Source organism: Lynx canadensis, chromosome B3 (genome assembly GCF_007474595.2).
Source record: "Lynx canadensis isolate LIC74 chromosome B3, mLynCan4.pri.v2, whole genome shotgun sequence".
NCBI lineage: Eukaryota > Metazoa > Chordata > Mammalia > Carnivora > Felidae > Lynx > Lynx canadensis.
Window position 1 is genome coordinate 85040712 of NC_044308.2, and position 14326 is coordinate 85055037.

At 36.7% G+C, this 14326-nt stretch overlaps 1 protein-coding gene across 3 annotated transcripts in view; it reads left to right on the forward strand.

Moving 5' to 3' along the window:
• The first annotated feature begins 1156 nt into the window (after positions 1-1156).
• Positions 1157-14326, forward strand: part of BRMS1L (BRMS1 like transcriptional repressor) — a 31260-nt gene continuing 18090 nt past the window's right edge. Inside the window, exons 1-4 of one of the 3 annotated variants that reach the window (XM_030318962.2) lie at positions 1157-1483; positions 4480-4570; positions 9137-9264; positions 11320-11399. In XM_030318962.2, coding sequence (XP_030174822.1) covers positions 1342-1483; positions 4480-4570; positions 9137-9264; positions 11320-11399 — 441 coding nt within the window. In that variant the 5' untranslated portion in view covers positions 1157-1341. The remainder of the gene's footprint in view (positions 1484-4479; positions 4571-9136; positions 9265-11319; positions 11400-14326) is intronic. The other 2 variants (XM_030318961.2, XM_030318963.1) reach the window with 2 other exon arrangements.

Below are 14326 nucleotides of genomic sequence, written 5' to 3' on the forward strand. Positions count from 1 at the left end.
TAACAATAAAAGCCCTAAAGTTTGGATTTTACCCTGTAGAAATGGATAGAACTTGAAATGGTTTGTCATTAAGTTCTAAATCCAACGTTAATGCAATTATGCCTGGATACCCTTGCCATCCTCTTTCAAATGTCTTTGGACCTCCTGTTTTAGAAACAAATACTGTACAATCCACAATATTCTATGAAACATTTCAATAGCAAATTGCCACTTCAACAAGAAGCTCTGTCTCCTAAAATACAGTTTGAGTGGCTAAAATACAGTTTTTAGATGTCTGAAAATTTAGTTTCCTTCTCTGTAAAATGGGGATAATAATAGCGCCTACTTCAGGGCTATTAAATTGAGAATTGAACTCATTATGACTCATGTAAAGAGCTTACCAGGATACCTAACACAGAGTAAAAATAGTCAATTAGTATGAGTTATCGTGATTATGATACTTATTGAGGCTTCCTTGTCTATTTTACCTATCATTGAGAAAATATAACATTTCACTGAGTCAAATATGTATGTTTTCCATCGGAAACTTAAGTTAAATCAAGCCTGGTGTCATCTCCAGGCTATAAATAGTAAAAAATGAATGCAAAAAATACTAGATGAAAATGACAAGATAAAACTTGCTTTCCTTCTATATGATTGATTGCAAACGTTTCAATAACGATTTAAAGATTTTTGTGCAACATACAAAATGCAAGTTATCGTCTGCAGTTATTAAATATAATAGCTTATTAGCAGTAATAAAGGTACTTAGGTATAAGAGACTTTTCTCCAGTTCCTCCAGGCTCGACGAGGAGGAAAACCCTCAGGCAAAACACCTTTTCACATCTGACAGTAACATCTTGGATAGCCAGGGAGCTCAGACAATCACTTGGCGGGAAAAGAATAAATACAGACCAAATTCACACAATCTGTTTCTGTTTAGTTTATATACTGCGATCGAGTCTATCAGGTTTCGTGCCTTGTGGGACTTGAAGTCCACAGGCAAGAAATGATCGCGGTTGTTGAAGCTTGGAAGGCGGCAGTCCCTGCAGGTCTAAGCAGTAAGGACTACAGCTCCCGACACACATTGCAAGGCCGCGCCGTAATTACGGGCAACCAACCATACCGGAGCAGGGCAAGCTCCACCCCACCCGGCTCGAGGACAGCCTCCACCAATGGCAGAGCTCCCAGCGCAGAGCTTGCGGGTTAGGTTGTGAGGTTCGGGCCGGGGGCGGGGAGGAGCTGAGGGGGTTCAGAACGCGCTCGGCCGCTGGGTGGGTCGGGGCGTTCGGCGCGCCCTTCATTGAAGCGGCGGTGGCTGGGCTGGGCGCCGGGAGTGGGAAGCGACGGCGCGGCTGGAAAATGCCAGTCCATTCCCGAGGGGATAAGAAGGAGACGAACCATCACGATGAGATGGAGGTGGACTACGCCGAAAATGAGGGGAGCAGCTCAGAGGACGAGGACACGGAGAGCTCGTCGGTCTCCGAGGATGGAGATAGCTCAGGTGTGCAACCCACCGGGGCCGGGACCCTGAGTCCTTGCGCCCGGCGCACCACAGGCCGCTCTCCGCACGCCGGGCAGCTGCGTCCTGCTGGGAGTGCTGGGCGGGGAGAGAGGGAAGGGGCGGAGACTGGCTCCCGGCCCTCGGCAGCACCCGGACTCATCGTGGGGCGCTGCCTGGCTCCAGGCAGGTCCCTGCTGGCGGGGCGGGACCCGGCGCGGGCCTGGGCTCGCCCAGCTCCCGGACGCTGCGCAGTCCTGCTCGCCGTCGGACCAGCCTTGGGGACCTCCGGGCAGTGCCCACGGCTGTCGACCAAAGTGGGGAATGCCTTGCAGCTTGTCTGGGAGACCCTGGAAATGCCTCTTACCCCCAGACCACCGGCTTCTTTCCTTATTTTTCATCTTTCCAACCCTTACTTCTCAACATGGGTTGTCAGGGCCGAGGTCGGTTAGAATTGTGCCGGCTCTTGGCTGGTTTAGAATTTGTTAATCTCAGCTTCCAAGTCAGCCTGTCAGTCAGCACTTGACATCAGCGTTCTTGCGGGGGCCGACTTGGAGCTGTCCCATTTACAGCATCTGTCTGAACTTTGCAAGACTGAGAGCCCGTCAGGGGTGATTTTGGATCTTCATATACTTATAAACTGGCAGATATTGGGCAACTCTGACATTTTCCAAATCTTTTCTTTCTTGTAATCTTTTCCAATTTGGGGCTGTTTCAGGTTTTTTGTAGGGTTTTTGGGGGACGGGGGGGGGGCAGATTACCACCACAGATGGATTTTGTACACTTTCAGGATGGTTATTAAAAAGAGAAATGGAATATATGCCAGCCTGGATTTTCTTCTTTCCATATGATGAGAATTAAACTTAAACTTTCTCGTCTTGGCCTGATTATTGGTTATGTAAAGCAAGGACTGATGACAATCTGTTAATGCCCGGACACCCTCTTTTCAGGTTTCTTTTTAAAAGCAAATCTCCATGGAAGTACGTAATTTCAGTCAATAAACTAGCCATTCCAAAATAGGCCTTTATGAGTGACTTCCTTGAGATGCACTGGACACTACTCTGTGAGGTGTAAATAAATAGTTATGATCTGCTCTCAATTAAACAGTTGTCATAAACCAGAACTTGATTAAACTGCCAAATAAATACTTAACTGTAAACAATGCTATAGGATTTCAGAGACCAGAGGAAATCTTTTCTGAATAGGGTGGCCAGGAAAGGCTAGTTGAAGAAGGTGGGATTACCTCAATTATCTTGACGAATGGGTAGAATTTGGATTGGGATGATATGTTGGCTTGGGAGGAATGTAAGAAAAAAAAATGCAAAGGCTGCTAGAGTTTAAGGCTTATTCAAAAGAGTGAGAAACCGATTTTGTTGAGAGGATTTGAGCTAGAGAATGAGAAAGAAGTATAGATGTAAAAGATTTCAAAAATGAAAAAAAAAAAACAAAACCCACAATGCACAATGGGTGAATGCGAGTTTAGGAGTGAAGGTAAGAGGAAAACCCCAGATATGAGGAGATGGTGGTAGCATGAATAGAAATAGAAAAGTGAAAGATTTGAGATGAAGGTGGAAGATGGAGTATTTCAGACATGTTGCTTTTGAGGTGCTTGTGGTATATTTAAGTCAGAGTGTCAACTGACAGATGGAAATGTAGCATTGGGACCTGCTTGGGCTAGGAAGTATGATTTGGAAGTCATCCGTGTAGCTGTGAAAGTAGGTGAGATTTCAAAAGTGAGCAATACAGAGAAAGAACACCTAGGCTGTGTGTAAACACATTTTTTAGATTTGTAAAACATTTTATCTCCAAGTGTTGTTTTTTTGATGAGAGCTGAAGATCTCACAAAGTGACATCTATTTGTTAAAATTCTCAGTGATTTTTCACTGATTTTTTATTCCTTCCCAGAAAATAATGGACAACTTAATTTGTGAAGAATGTAATAATTTGAACTATATGTCAGATTTTTTTAAGCGCAAAGAGACTATTTAAATAAATTATGCAGTTTTGCTTCTTGTGAAAGCATTTCTTTTCTGCTGAATGGCTTTCATGTTAAACTTCCACAGTTTTGTTCTTCTCAAACATTGGTACTGAGCAGGTCCTAAAGCTACAGAAAAACACCTCTACTATCCAGAGATACTGGGAAGTGAGTCATCTTGCGTGACCAAGTTTTAAATAGCCCAGGAGTAAGCTATTAAGAATCAGAAATAATTTTAATCTGTTTTAGGAAAGTTAAAAAAAAATGAACCCTATGGTTCCTTGGTGTATTTAACTCTTTACCATAGCTTGACCTTTATTTAATGAAGATCGAGATGCAGATCATTTTACACTTCGCTTATTTCACTTATGTTGAAATATATGTGATGTAAAAATAGAAGATAAAGGAATATAGGAGAGAGCTGGTAATTTAACAGTTGCTTTCCTTCAAAAGTTTGCTTATTTTTTCTTTTCATTTTCCTCTTTCTCACTTACAGTAATTTGGGGAGAGGGAACAATGGGAATATGAGTAAGAGACCAACAAATCTGGTGGTAAACAGAATGAGGTTAGTTTTCTTCTTTTGTAACTGGCAAATCTGTCATGTAAGCAGTTCTGAAAGAAGAATTCTAAAAGTGTTTTTGAGCAATATTAGCCTTTAATGGACATAATCGTTTTGGTGTAAGTTCTGTTGAGTTGAAGGAACATAAACCAAAAATGGATTCATTACTTAATAGTAAAGCTTGTTGTCAGCCGTTTAAAGTGATTTAAAAATGAATAAAAACAAAAAGGTCTAGAGATTGCTATAGCTTCAACTCTCAATTATATTTTAAGTTAAAACCTTTAGTAGAAATTATTTTGGATAAACATTAATTTTCTCTTAAGGCTTAATATAGGCCTTGCATATCTAACTTCGTATTACATTTTTTTTCTTTCTTTTTTTTTCTTTAGCCGTTTGAATTAACATTCAGATAATTTAGAACATAAAATTAATTTTTTTCTTTGCTATTTGTCTTTTTATTAATAGAAATGGATGATGAAGACTGTGAAAGAAGAAGAATGGAATGCTTAGATGAAATGTCCAATCTAGAAAAACAGTTTACCGATCTCAAGGATCAGTAAGTAGTGATGTCAGAAGGTCATTGTCACTGAATCTCAACCATGTCACGTGTATACTGGCACAAGAGAAATTCTATTCACTGAACTATTTTCCTTTTTGTATTTTATGAGACTATTCTAAAAGAGGCTTCAACTATTTGCCTTCTGAAGACCTCATTAACTAAACTAAGGGTTTTGAGACAGGTTTGAGGGTGTATAATAAGATTTCTATGTGGATGTTGGTAATTAAAAGTTTTCCCTGGGTGGTTGGACCCTTGGTTCTAATTTGCTTCTTTCATTTCGTTGTTAAATGATTGAATAAAGGTAGCTTTTTAAAAATTTTAGAATAACAGAATATTTCTCCAAAATGGCATGTGATTTTTGTTTTAATCAACATTGGGTAATACATACATGTTTTCACATTAGTTTGCCTCTGGAAGCAACTGTATAAGGTTGGCACATATCCATCCTTACCTGTGAGAAAATTGATGCTCAGAGGAGTGAAGTGATTTGCCCATAGTTCATCAGCAAGTGATAAAGTAAGCCAGGCCTTCTGCTTCCTAGTACTAGTGACTAATGACTTCCTAGTGACGTTCCTTCCACTAAGGCATTACTTTGGAGGAAATATAGGGGAGTAGAAAGAGCACAGGCTCTGAATCCAGGCTTTTTTCACAGATTAAAAAGGTGTAATAGTAGCTATTTTATTGTGAACTGTTAGGATTGTATGAGCAGTAGGTGAAATTCTTAGTCTTGGCTGGCACATAGTGGTGCTTATTAGATACTGTTTTCTCCCCCTCTTTATAATGACAGAACTCTTATGAGAAGTTGGTTACACAAGAATGGGCCCCAGTGATCTGAGAGAACAGAATAGATGCAGATACAGATTAAAAAAAAATCTTAAATGTGAGCTTTTACTTCAGAACTTGCTGGCAAGGTCATGGGGTATAGCTACGTGTTAGGAATTGTAAATGAAAGAAACTTCTGAGACTATAGACACCTAATTTATTCGGAAGCTGGCTCTTCAGTTCATTAATTCTTCATAATTTTGCTGTTTATTCTTTTCTCTTACCTCTTCCCTAGAGAGGCCCAGAGAACAGATGAAAACATGGTTAATATCTGGAATTGCCAGACTAAAAGGGGACAGATTTGTTTATCAAATGAATCCTGCTGTTTATGACATTTCTGGTCTTAACTTTCATTGGTATGAGAGGTGAACATATAAATGTTCCAAGCTAGTGCAACATATTGATATAAATAATCCAAAATTTAAAACTTTGGCTTTAAAAAACATGGTATCGTTTTTTTATTCTAAAGATTTACATTATTGATTGTAAATTTGAATTAGTTTGGATCCCCAAGGGATCCATTATTTGGGCAACATGGAGAGTTCATCCAGAATCATTCTGGAAAAGAGGAAGCAAATTTGTATTTTTATATTTTAGCACTGGTAATCCATGAATGAATAATTCTCACACAATTAAGATACACCTATTGAGCTTTTAAAGTGTATTTTATGGTTATCCAAGAAATGAAAAGTACTGTAAAGCTCTAATATAATATATTACAAAGGAGAACTTTGCACCTAGTCAGTCTTTAAGCCTACTCTTGCTCATCTTGGGGTTGGCAGTTGCTTTGAATTTTGCATTTTCATGGCTCATTACCAGCCATTTCTCCCACCAGCCTCATTCATCTCAGAAACATATTAACAGTAGACCCGTTACCACTATTAATAGGATTCTTTCTCAAGAGATTGGTATCCAGGGGTGCCTGGGTGGCTCAGTTGGTTAAGTGTCCAACTTTGGCTCAGGTCATGATCTTAAACGGTTTGTGGGTTCGAGCCCTGCATCAGGCTCTCTGCTGACAGCTGGGAGCCTGGGGCCTGCTTTAGATTCTGTGTCTCCCTCTCTCTCTGCCCCTACCCTTCTCGTGCTCTGTCTCTCTCTCTCAAAAATAAACATTAAAAAAAAGAAGAAGAAATTAGTATTCAGAAATGTGTTTTAGAAAGAAATAATCCTTGCATCAGGTTTATAATTATCTTTTTTTTATCTGCCCCAATTGCATTGTTGCTATTTTTATTCTGTTGTACTGTGAGCAGTCTCAAATCCTCTGTAGAAGAGGTGGGAGATATAATGATACAGTGATAACAACAACATCAACAATTCTCCTGCTTCTCCTGTTCTAGCACCAGAGGGCATAATAGCACTTCTTTCATAAGGCAGAAAATCCACCATTTGGCAGTTTGGATATTGGTGGAAGTTTCTTCCACTTCATTAAAAAAGATAGAGGAACTTACACTGCCCAAATTTTCATGTATTTCAATGTTCAGTATCCAGTAAACATTAATTGGGCATCTACTCTGAATAGTATTGTGGTTGCTGCTAAGGGACTCCTGATTCTTGGCTTTGGTGAGTTTATACTTGAATTTTAAGGTTGTTGAAATGATACTGATTTTGAGGAATCTATTCTTTTAAAAGGGTAGTTAATTGAATATTGTTAATTCACATAGCCTCTTCATTCAAGACACTATTCACCTATTCAGGATACCTTATTGATATTTTAAGGCTGATGTTTTTCCAGTACATTCATCATTTGTATTGAATTTTTAGCATTTTGCCTGAAGTTGTATTTATGATTTCAAAAGCTATAACTATCACGTTATAGTTTTTTGACTTTGCACATTCGTTTATCATTGTATCTTGAGTTTTAGAAAAATTTAACCCAGAGATGATAATGTATTATTTTGGTAGTTAACTCAGATAATTTTTCCATTTTTGTTTAGAAAAATATTTATTGTATTAATACTCAAAGTTGCTCGAATACTTCAAAATCATATAAATCTTTATGCTAATTATAATGATCAATTATAGACATTCAATATTGATTTTCTTGTCTTTTTTTTTAAGCTTCTATTTTAATTCTAGTTACTATACAGTGTTATATTAGTTTCAGGTTTACAATATAGTGATTCAATAATTCCATATATCGCCTGGTGCTCATCACAGGTGCATTCCTTGATCCCTATTGCCTATTTAACCCATCCTCCCAGCCCCCTCCTTGATTGTCTTAATTGTATTGGTTTATATTTTCTTTATCTTTTAAGTTTATTGATTTTTGAGAGAGTATGTGCAAGTGTGTGCAAGCGTGCATGACAGCAAGTTGGGGAGGGGCAGAAGGAGAGGGAGAGAGAGAGAATCCCAAGCAGGCTCTGCACTCATTGTGGGGCTCAGTCTAATGAACTGTGAGATTATGACCTGAGCTGAAATCAAGAGTTGGATGCTTAACCAACTAAAGGACCCAGGTGCCCCCACTTCATATTTTCACGAGGAAAGATAATTTTTATATGAAAGCCAGGTATTGTAATGTTTTCAAAAGCCAACTGCTAGTTATACTAACACCTACAAGCATAATCAGTGGTTTCTTTTAGAACTTACTACATGCCATCCTTGTGACATATTCTTCACCCTTGATAAAGTAATGAATGTCAAAAAAAAGAATTTACAAATGATCTTCAATTGTTAACCTGCTTTGAAATTTTTAGGATATCTATGAAATGCACAAAGCCAGGATTACAAGTGCCTTTTGTAAAGAATGACAATGTAGACATCCATCCTTAAAAAGAGTTCTATCCTGTAGGATTATTGCCAGAAGTAAACTTTGAGTTGTCTGTCATTGATAATCAAGGTGAAGTTAAAGGTGTGACAACTGGCAAATTAGAGTATTTGCATGTAAACTCACAAATAGAGCAACAGGGGTTCCCAGCCCCATATTTCATTTCTGCATCCACTGAGCAACCATTTTGTTACACCTTCTTCATTTGCAGTCCAGACAAACTGGGTATGCCAGAACACAAGTTCTGTAGCCATTGGTTTTTACCTTCATCACTCTACTTCCTCTTTGTTCTTTAAAAACTAAGTAGGCTGAATATTATAATACTGTTTTTCAGGAAAGGTGGAGAGAAGCCAGGGAATTTTTTATTTTGACAACTAGTAATGTTTATATCTAAAGTGTTCAAAATGATTTCTTTGTTTTTTAAAAAATTTTTTAGATGTTTATTTTTGAGAGAGAGAGAGAGAGAGAGAGAGAGAGAGGGAGAGACACAGAATCTGAAGCAGGCTCCAGGCTCTGAGCTGTCAGCACAGAGCCCAACGCGGGGTTCAAACTCAGGAACCTGGGAGATCATGTCCTGAGCCAAAGTCAGATGCCTAACCAACTGAGCCACCCAGGCGCCCCGATTTCTTTTGTTTCTTTTAAAAGTGTTTTAAATAACCTTTTCTCCTAGAATTGATTTATTGTTCTGCAGTTAAAACAAAACCAAACATGTAGAGTGCAAAAAAGTAGTAGCTTAGTTGTATTTTTTGTACTGAGTTAATTATTAAAGAATAATATATCTAAATATAAAATCTGCTTTGTGATTATGTGCATAAAGTCAAGTAATGTAACTGAGTTTTTCACTTAAGATCAAGAAAAAAATACACTTGGTAGGTTATTAGAATATGAATGATATTAGGAAGAGATAATGTTTAAAAATGGTATGTTAGCCTTTGTTGGGCTTTTAAAATTAATATTTTAATTTTTGCTTTGTTAAGACTTTATAAAGAACGATTAAGTCAGGTGGATGCAAAACTACAAGAAGTCATAGCTGGAAAAGCACCAGAATATTTGGAACCACTGGCAACTTTACAAGAAAATATGCAAATTCGTACAAAGGTAGCAGGTAGGAAAGTGAAACATCTTTTCCATTTAGTAGAATATGAACTCTTCACTAGATTTAAAAGGTGTTTGTCAAGTGAGTGTTTCTTGTTAGTGAAATCACGAATATATTTACAGTGAACAGAGCATTTCACTCAATCAGCCCACAATCATTTATTAAATGCCTCTTGCTTTCCTCTGCTGCTGTGGGATATCAGATTGCTAGCAGTGTTGTTGAGACGATACTTCCGCATGTGAAACAATTAGAGACATGATACTTTTATTAAGAGCAACTGTTAGTATTTCAGTTGAATTTTCCTGTTACCTAAATTAAGATTCAACTTAGTACGCTTAGTACTTTTCATCTATAGGAGTGACAAGGATTTTTTTATTTATAAAAACATCGACAAAATGTTTGATCAGGATGTTATGGAATAGGGAATTAGTCTTCAACTCTGTAATTTAATGATAATTTATTATTTTGATAAGTTTGGTCACTCATTTGTGGCTACGAATAAATGAAAATATACTATACTTGTATGGTTAAGTTTCAGTCTTTTGTTATTATTGGAATCCAGCCTCAGAATTGTGTCCTAGCACACATGACAAAGGATATATCTGTTTGAAGATCACTTATGTTTTTTCATAGTTGGACTAAAACTGAATTTTAACTAATGGAGGTGCTGATTTTTTATTCTTTTTGGGGGACACTAATTGATCCTTCTGTACCTATTATGTAATACCTAAAGCATTGTTCATAATAGGTTCTTTTTGTATTATTTCTACCTTAAACCAAATTTTATTCTTGAATGCTTAATATTGAATATGTAGATGATATGATACTTAACTTGCTATTTTTACAAGTTGGCTTACCACACTCTGAAAAGTAAACAAGTCCTTAATTTTCTTTGACATTGTAAAAGAACTAAGTGATGCATAAAGCTATACCCATACATACTCAAGTAAATAAGTGCATACAAAACTGGTGAAATCTGAATAGTGTATGGATTGTATGAATGTCAGTGTCTTGGCTTTGATATTGTACTCTAATTATGTAAGATATTATCATGGGGAAAACTGAGTGAAAGGTCCAAGGGAACTACCTGTACTATATTAAGTTGGCAACTTTTTGTCAGTCTATATTCATTGCAAAATAAAAGTGAAAAAAAAAAAGGTTAAAAGAAGATAGTAAAAAAAAAAGAAAACAAACAACTAAGTGAGACTTACTGGATGTTTAGGAAGAATTACTTGAATCAGTTATTCACTTTTCTACTATGTGGCCTCTTGTACAAAGAATATTGTGTGTGCGAATGTGTTGCTAATGGCATAGTTCCAGATATCTGTCCCATGCCTTTACTTTATAAGAAAGAATCACATTTCTAGGGTCAACTATGGGACTGAGTTTGTTGTATACATCTAGAGCCTTTGTTTGCCATTTTTGTGATGGTGTATTTGCACGCCACGTTTTATACTATTTTACACTATTGTTTCATACTATTGCATTGGTAGCTTGAAGTGAAACTCTCTTGAGCATCCATTCTCTAGAAAAATCAGGAGCACTCAAACATCATTATCAGTTTATACATTTTGTTGTATCAATTTATACATTAAATCCTTTTGGAAGGTTTGGACTCTGAAAATAATAGTTAAAAAAAATAGTGGTTTTGTTGGTCATGGTATCCACTTGTTACTTGGAGAATATGTGATTAATGAAACCAGAGTTTATTGACTATTTCCATTATGAGTCCTGAGAGATTACTTTTCATAGGAAAGGAGTTTTATTTTCATTTTGCTCATTCTCTATCAAACATTTTAGGAGTATTCTTTAGAAGAATGGAGTAAGAACTAAAATTTGCAGTGTAGTTTCTTCCTCGCTCTTAAATTCTTAATTCTCTAGGCTGCTTTGATATGGATTTTAACTGAGCCTTTTTATTTTCAATTTTTAAAGATTAAGTTAGAATTACTTGTCAGTTTCTTCCTGACTCATCTTATAAAATACAGTTGGACAGAATTCCTGTAGGGAAGTGTTAACGAAACTCATTAATGCTAACGTAATCAGAGTAATTGTGTTTGGTTGCAGGAATCTATAGAGAGCTCTGCTTAGAATCTGTAAAGAACAAATATGAATGTGAAATTCAAGCCTCTCGCCAGCATTGTGAGGTACTGTTATTTTACTTGTACTTTTAATCTAATTTCAACCCTTCAATTCTTTCTGAGTGTGGTAGGTAAAGTAAATAAAATAAGTGAAACAAAATTAAATTGTACTTTAGTTTATCACTTGTATGATTTTTTTTTTAATACAAGTGCAGCAGAAGCTGTATTGTAAATAGGACACAAAGAAGGGACCATAGAAAAGAATGAAGGGAGATAATTTTAGAAGTTTTGCAACTGTTACCTTAAAAAGACTTTGTCATGATCATGTCGTTTGGCATTGCTGAAAATATTAGTGTAATTAGTATAATATTCAAGTTTAGACTAAAAAAGTGTGAATCTAGTGGTACAGTTGGAATGTTGGGCTTATTATTAATTTGAGTCTCTAGATCTATTTCCTCATCTTAGGACAGAATTCTCTATGGGGAAAAAATAGATGTATTTTTCTCTGTGGAGAAAGTCTCTTTGGATAGTGTTTAAAACTAGTGCTCATTTTGCAGATAACTTTTCATATAACCTAGGTAAGATCATAAATACATTAGTGGAAATAAAATAACAAATTCTGTCATCATTCTTATCTTTTATTATTTTATTCTATCTTTGTAAATTATTAAAATATTAAGATTAGATTTAAAAATTATGGAATGTGTTTCATTTTATTCATTTATTTATTTATTTGTTTATTTATTTTTGAGAGAGAGAGAGAGAGAGAGAGAGAAGGACAGAGAGAGAGGGAGACACAGAATCTCAAGGAGGCTCCAGGCTCTGAGCTGTCAGCACAGAGCCCTATGCAGGGCTTGAACCGATGAACTGTGAGAACATGACCTGAGCCAAAGTCGGACAACCCACTGAGCCACCCAGGCATCCCTCATTTTCTTGATTACAGCTGACATGAAACATCTGTTTGATGTTTACTGGCTGCTTGGATTTGTTTTCCTAAGAAGTGCCTGTTCATATCTTTTGCCTTTATGTTGGGCTGTTAGTGTTTTCCTCATCAACTGTAGAGGTTCTTTATATATTCTGGATATAAATGCTTTGCTGGTTATGTGCTTTGCAAATATTTTTACCCAGGCAATGGAATGTCTTTTCACTCTTTTTGATAACTTGGTGAACAAAAGTTTTACATTTTAATGTAGCTAAATTTATCATCTTTCCTTTATGATATGTGCTTTCTATGTCTTTCCCATTTTGAAGTAAAAAAAAATGTATTTTGCTTTTAAAGGTTGAAATTTTGCTTTTTAACGTTTAGATTGCTAGACTACCTCTAATTCATTTTTGCATGTGGTATAAAGTATGCATCTAGTTTGTTTTTGCATATGGATAGGTAATGTCGACACTGTTTATTCCATACTCTGTTGTTATACCATGAATCAGCAATTCCATCTTTTTCCCCCATCTTTTTTCCCCATCTTTTTTATTTTTTATTTTTTTTATTTTTATTTATTTTTTTTAATTTTTTTTTCAACGTTTATTTATTTTTGGGACAGAGAGAGACACAGCATGAATGGGGGAGGGGCAGAGAGAGAGGGAGACACAGAATCGGAAACAGGCTCCAGGCTCTGAGCCATCAGCCCAGGGCCTGACGCGGGGCTAGAACTCCTGGACCGCGAGATCGTGACCTGGCTGAAGTCGGACGCTTAATCGACTGCGCCACCCAGGCACCCCTCCCCATCTTTTTTATATCAAATGTCCACTTATATGCCAAAGTGTTTCTAGCTGTTTTTTTTTTTTTTTAATGTTTATTTATTTATTTTGGGGAGGAGTGGCATAGAGAAAGAGAAAGAGAGAGAGAGAATCCCAAGCAGGCTCTGTACTGTCAGCGCAGAGTCCAGCACAGGGCTTGATCTCACAGACTGTGAGATCATGACCTGAGCTGAAATCAAGAGTCAGACACTTAACCAACTGAGCCACCCAGACACCCCTGTTTATAGCCATTTAAATTTGTTTCATTTGTCTGTTTGACTGCTTCTGCACTGGTAGCATAATACCTTGCTTTCAGTCTAGTAAGTCTTGGTAGTTCAATAAACTGATAATTTTACCTTGCTCTTCTTTTTTTTTTTAAATTTTTTTTTTCAACGTTTATTTATTTTTGGGACAGAGAGAGACAGAGCATGAACGGGGGAGGGGCAGAGAGAGAGGGAGACACAGAATCGGAAACAGGCTCCAGGCTCTGAGCCATCAGCCCAGAGCCTGACGCGGGGCTCGAACTCACGGACCGCGAGATCGTGACCTGGCTGAAGTCGGACGCTTAACCGACTGCGCCACCCAGGCGCCCCTTACCTTGCTCTTCTTACACTTGTTATTGTTAAAATTTTTTGTTCTTGTTTAGTAACATCTTTTAAAAAATTTACTTTTTATTTTTTGCTGCTGTATAAAAAATCATTTTGTATATTGATATTATATCCAACCTTATCTACCTCTCTTCTTAATTCTAATAATTTAATTACAAACTCATTAGATTTTCCATGTGGGTAGTAATGTCATTTGTTAATAATGGCAGTTTGTTTCTTCTATTCTGATCTTCCTCTTATTTGTTTTGTCTTAGTGGCACTGATAGAACATCATAAACTAGAAGCAGTGAAAGCAGATTGTGGTTGGGTTCTTGATTTTAAGGGAGTGCTTCTTATGGTTTTCCAATATTTACTGTTGGGTTTTGGTAAATACTCTTTATCAAGTTAAGGAAATTTACTTTTATTTCTTATTTTCTAAGTTTTTTTTTTACCATGATAGTTGTTATATTGTATTAAAGGCTTTGTCTACATCTGTTGAATTAGTTATGTTTTTTGCTCTTAATGTATTTTCTAATGTTAAACCATCCTTGGATTCCTGGAATAATTATTTTTACTGTGAATTACCAGATTCAGTTTGCTAATATTTTGTTTAGAAGCTTCATTTCTATGTTTATCAGTGAGACTTAATTTTTAAGTCTCATACTG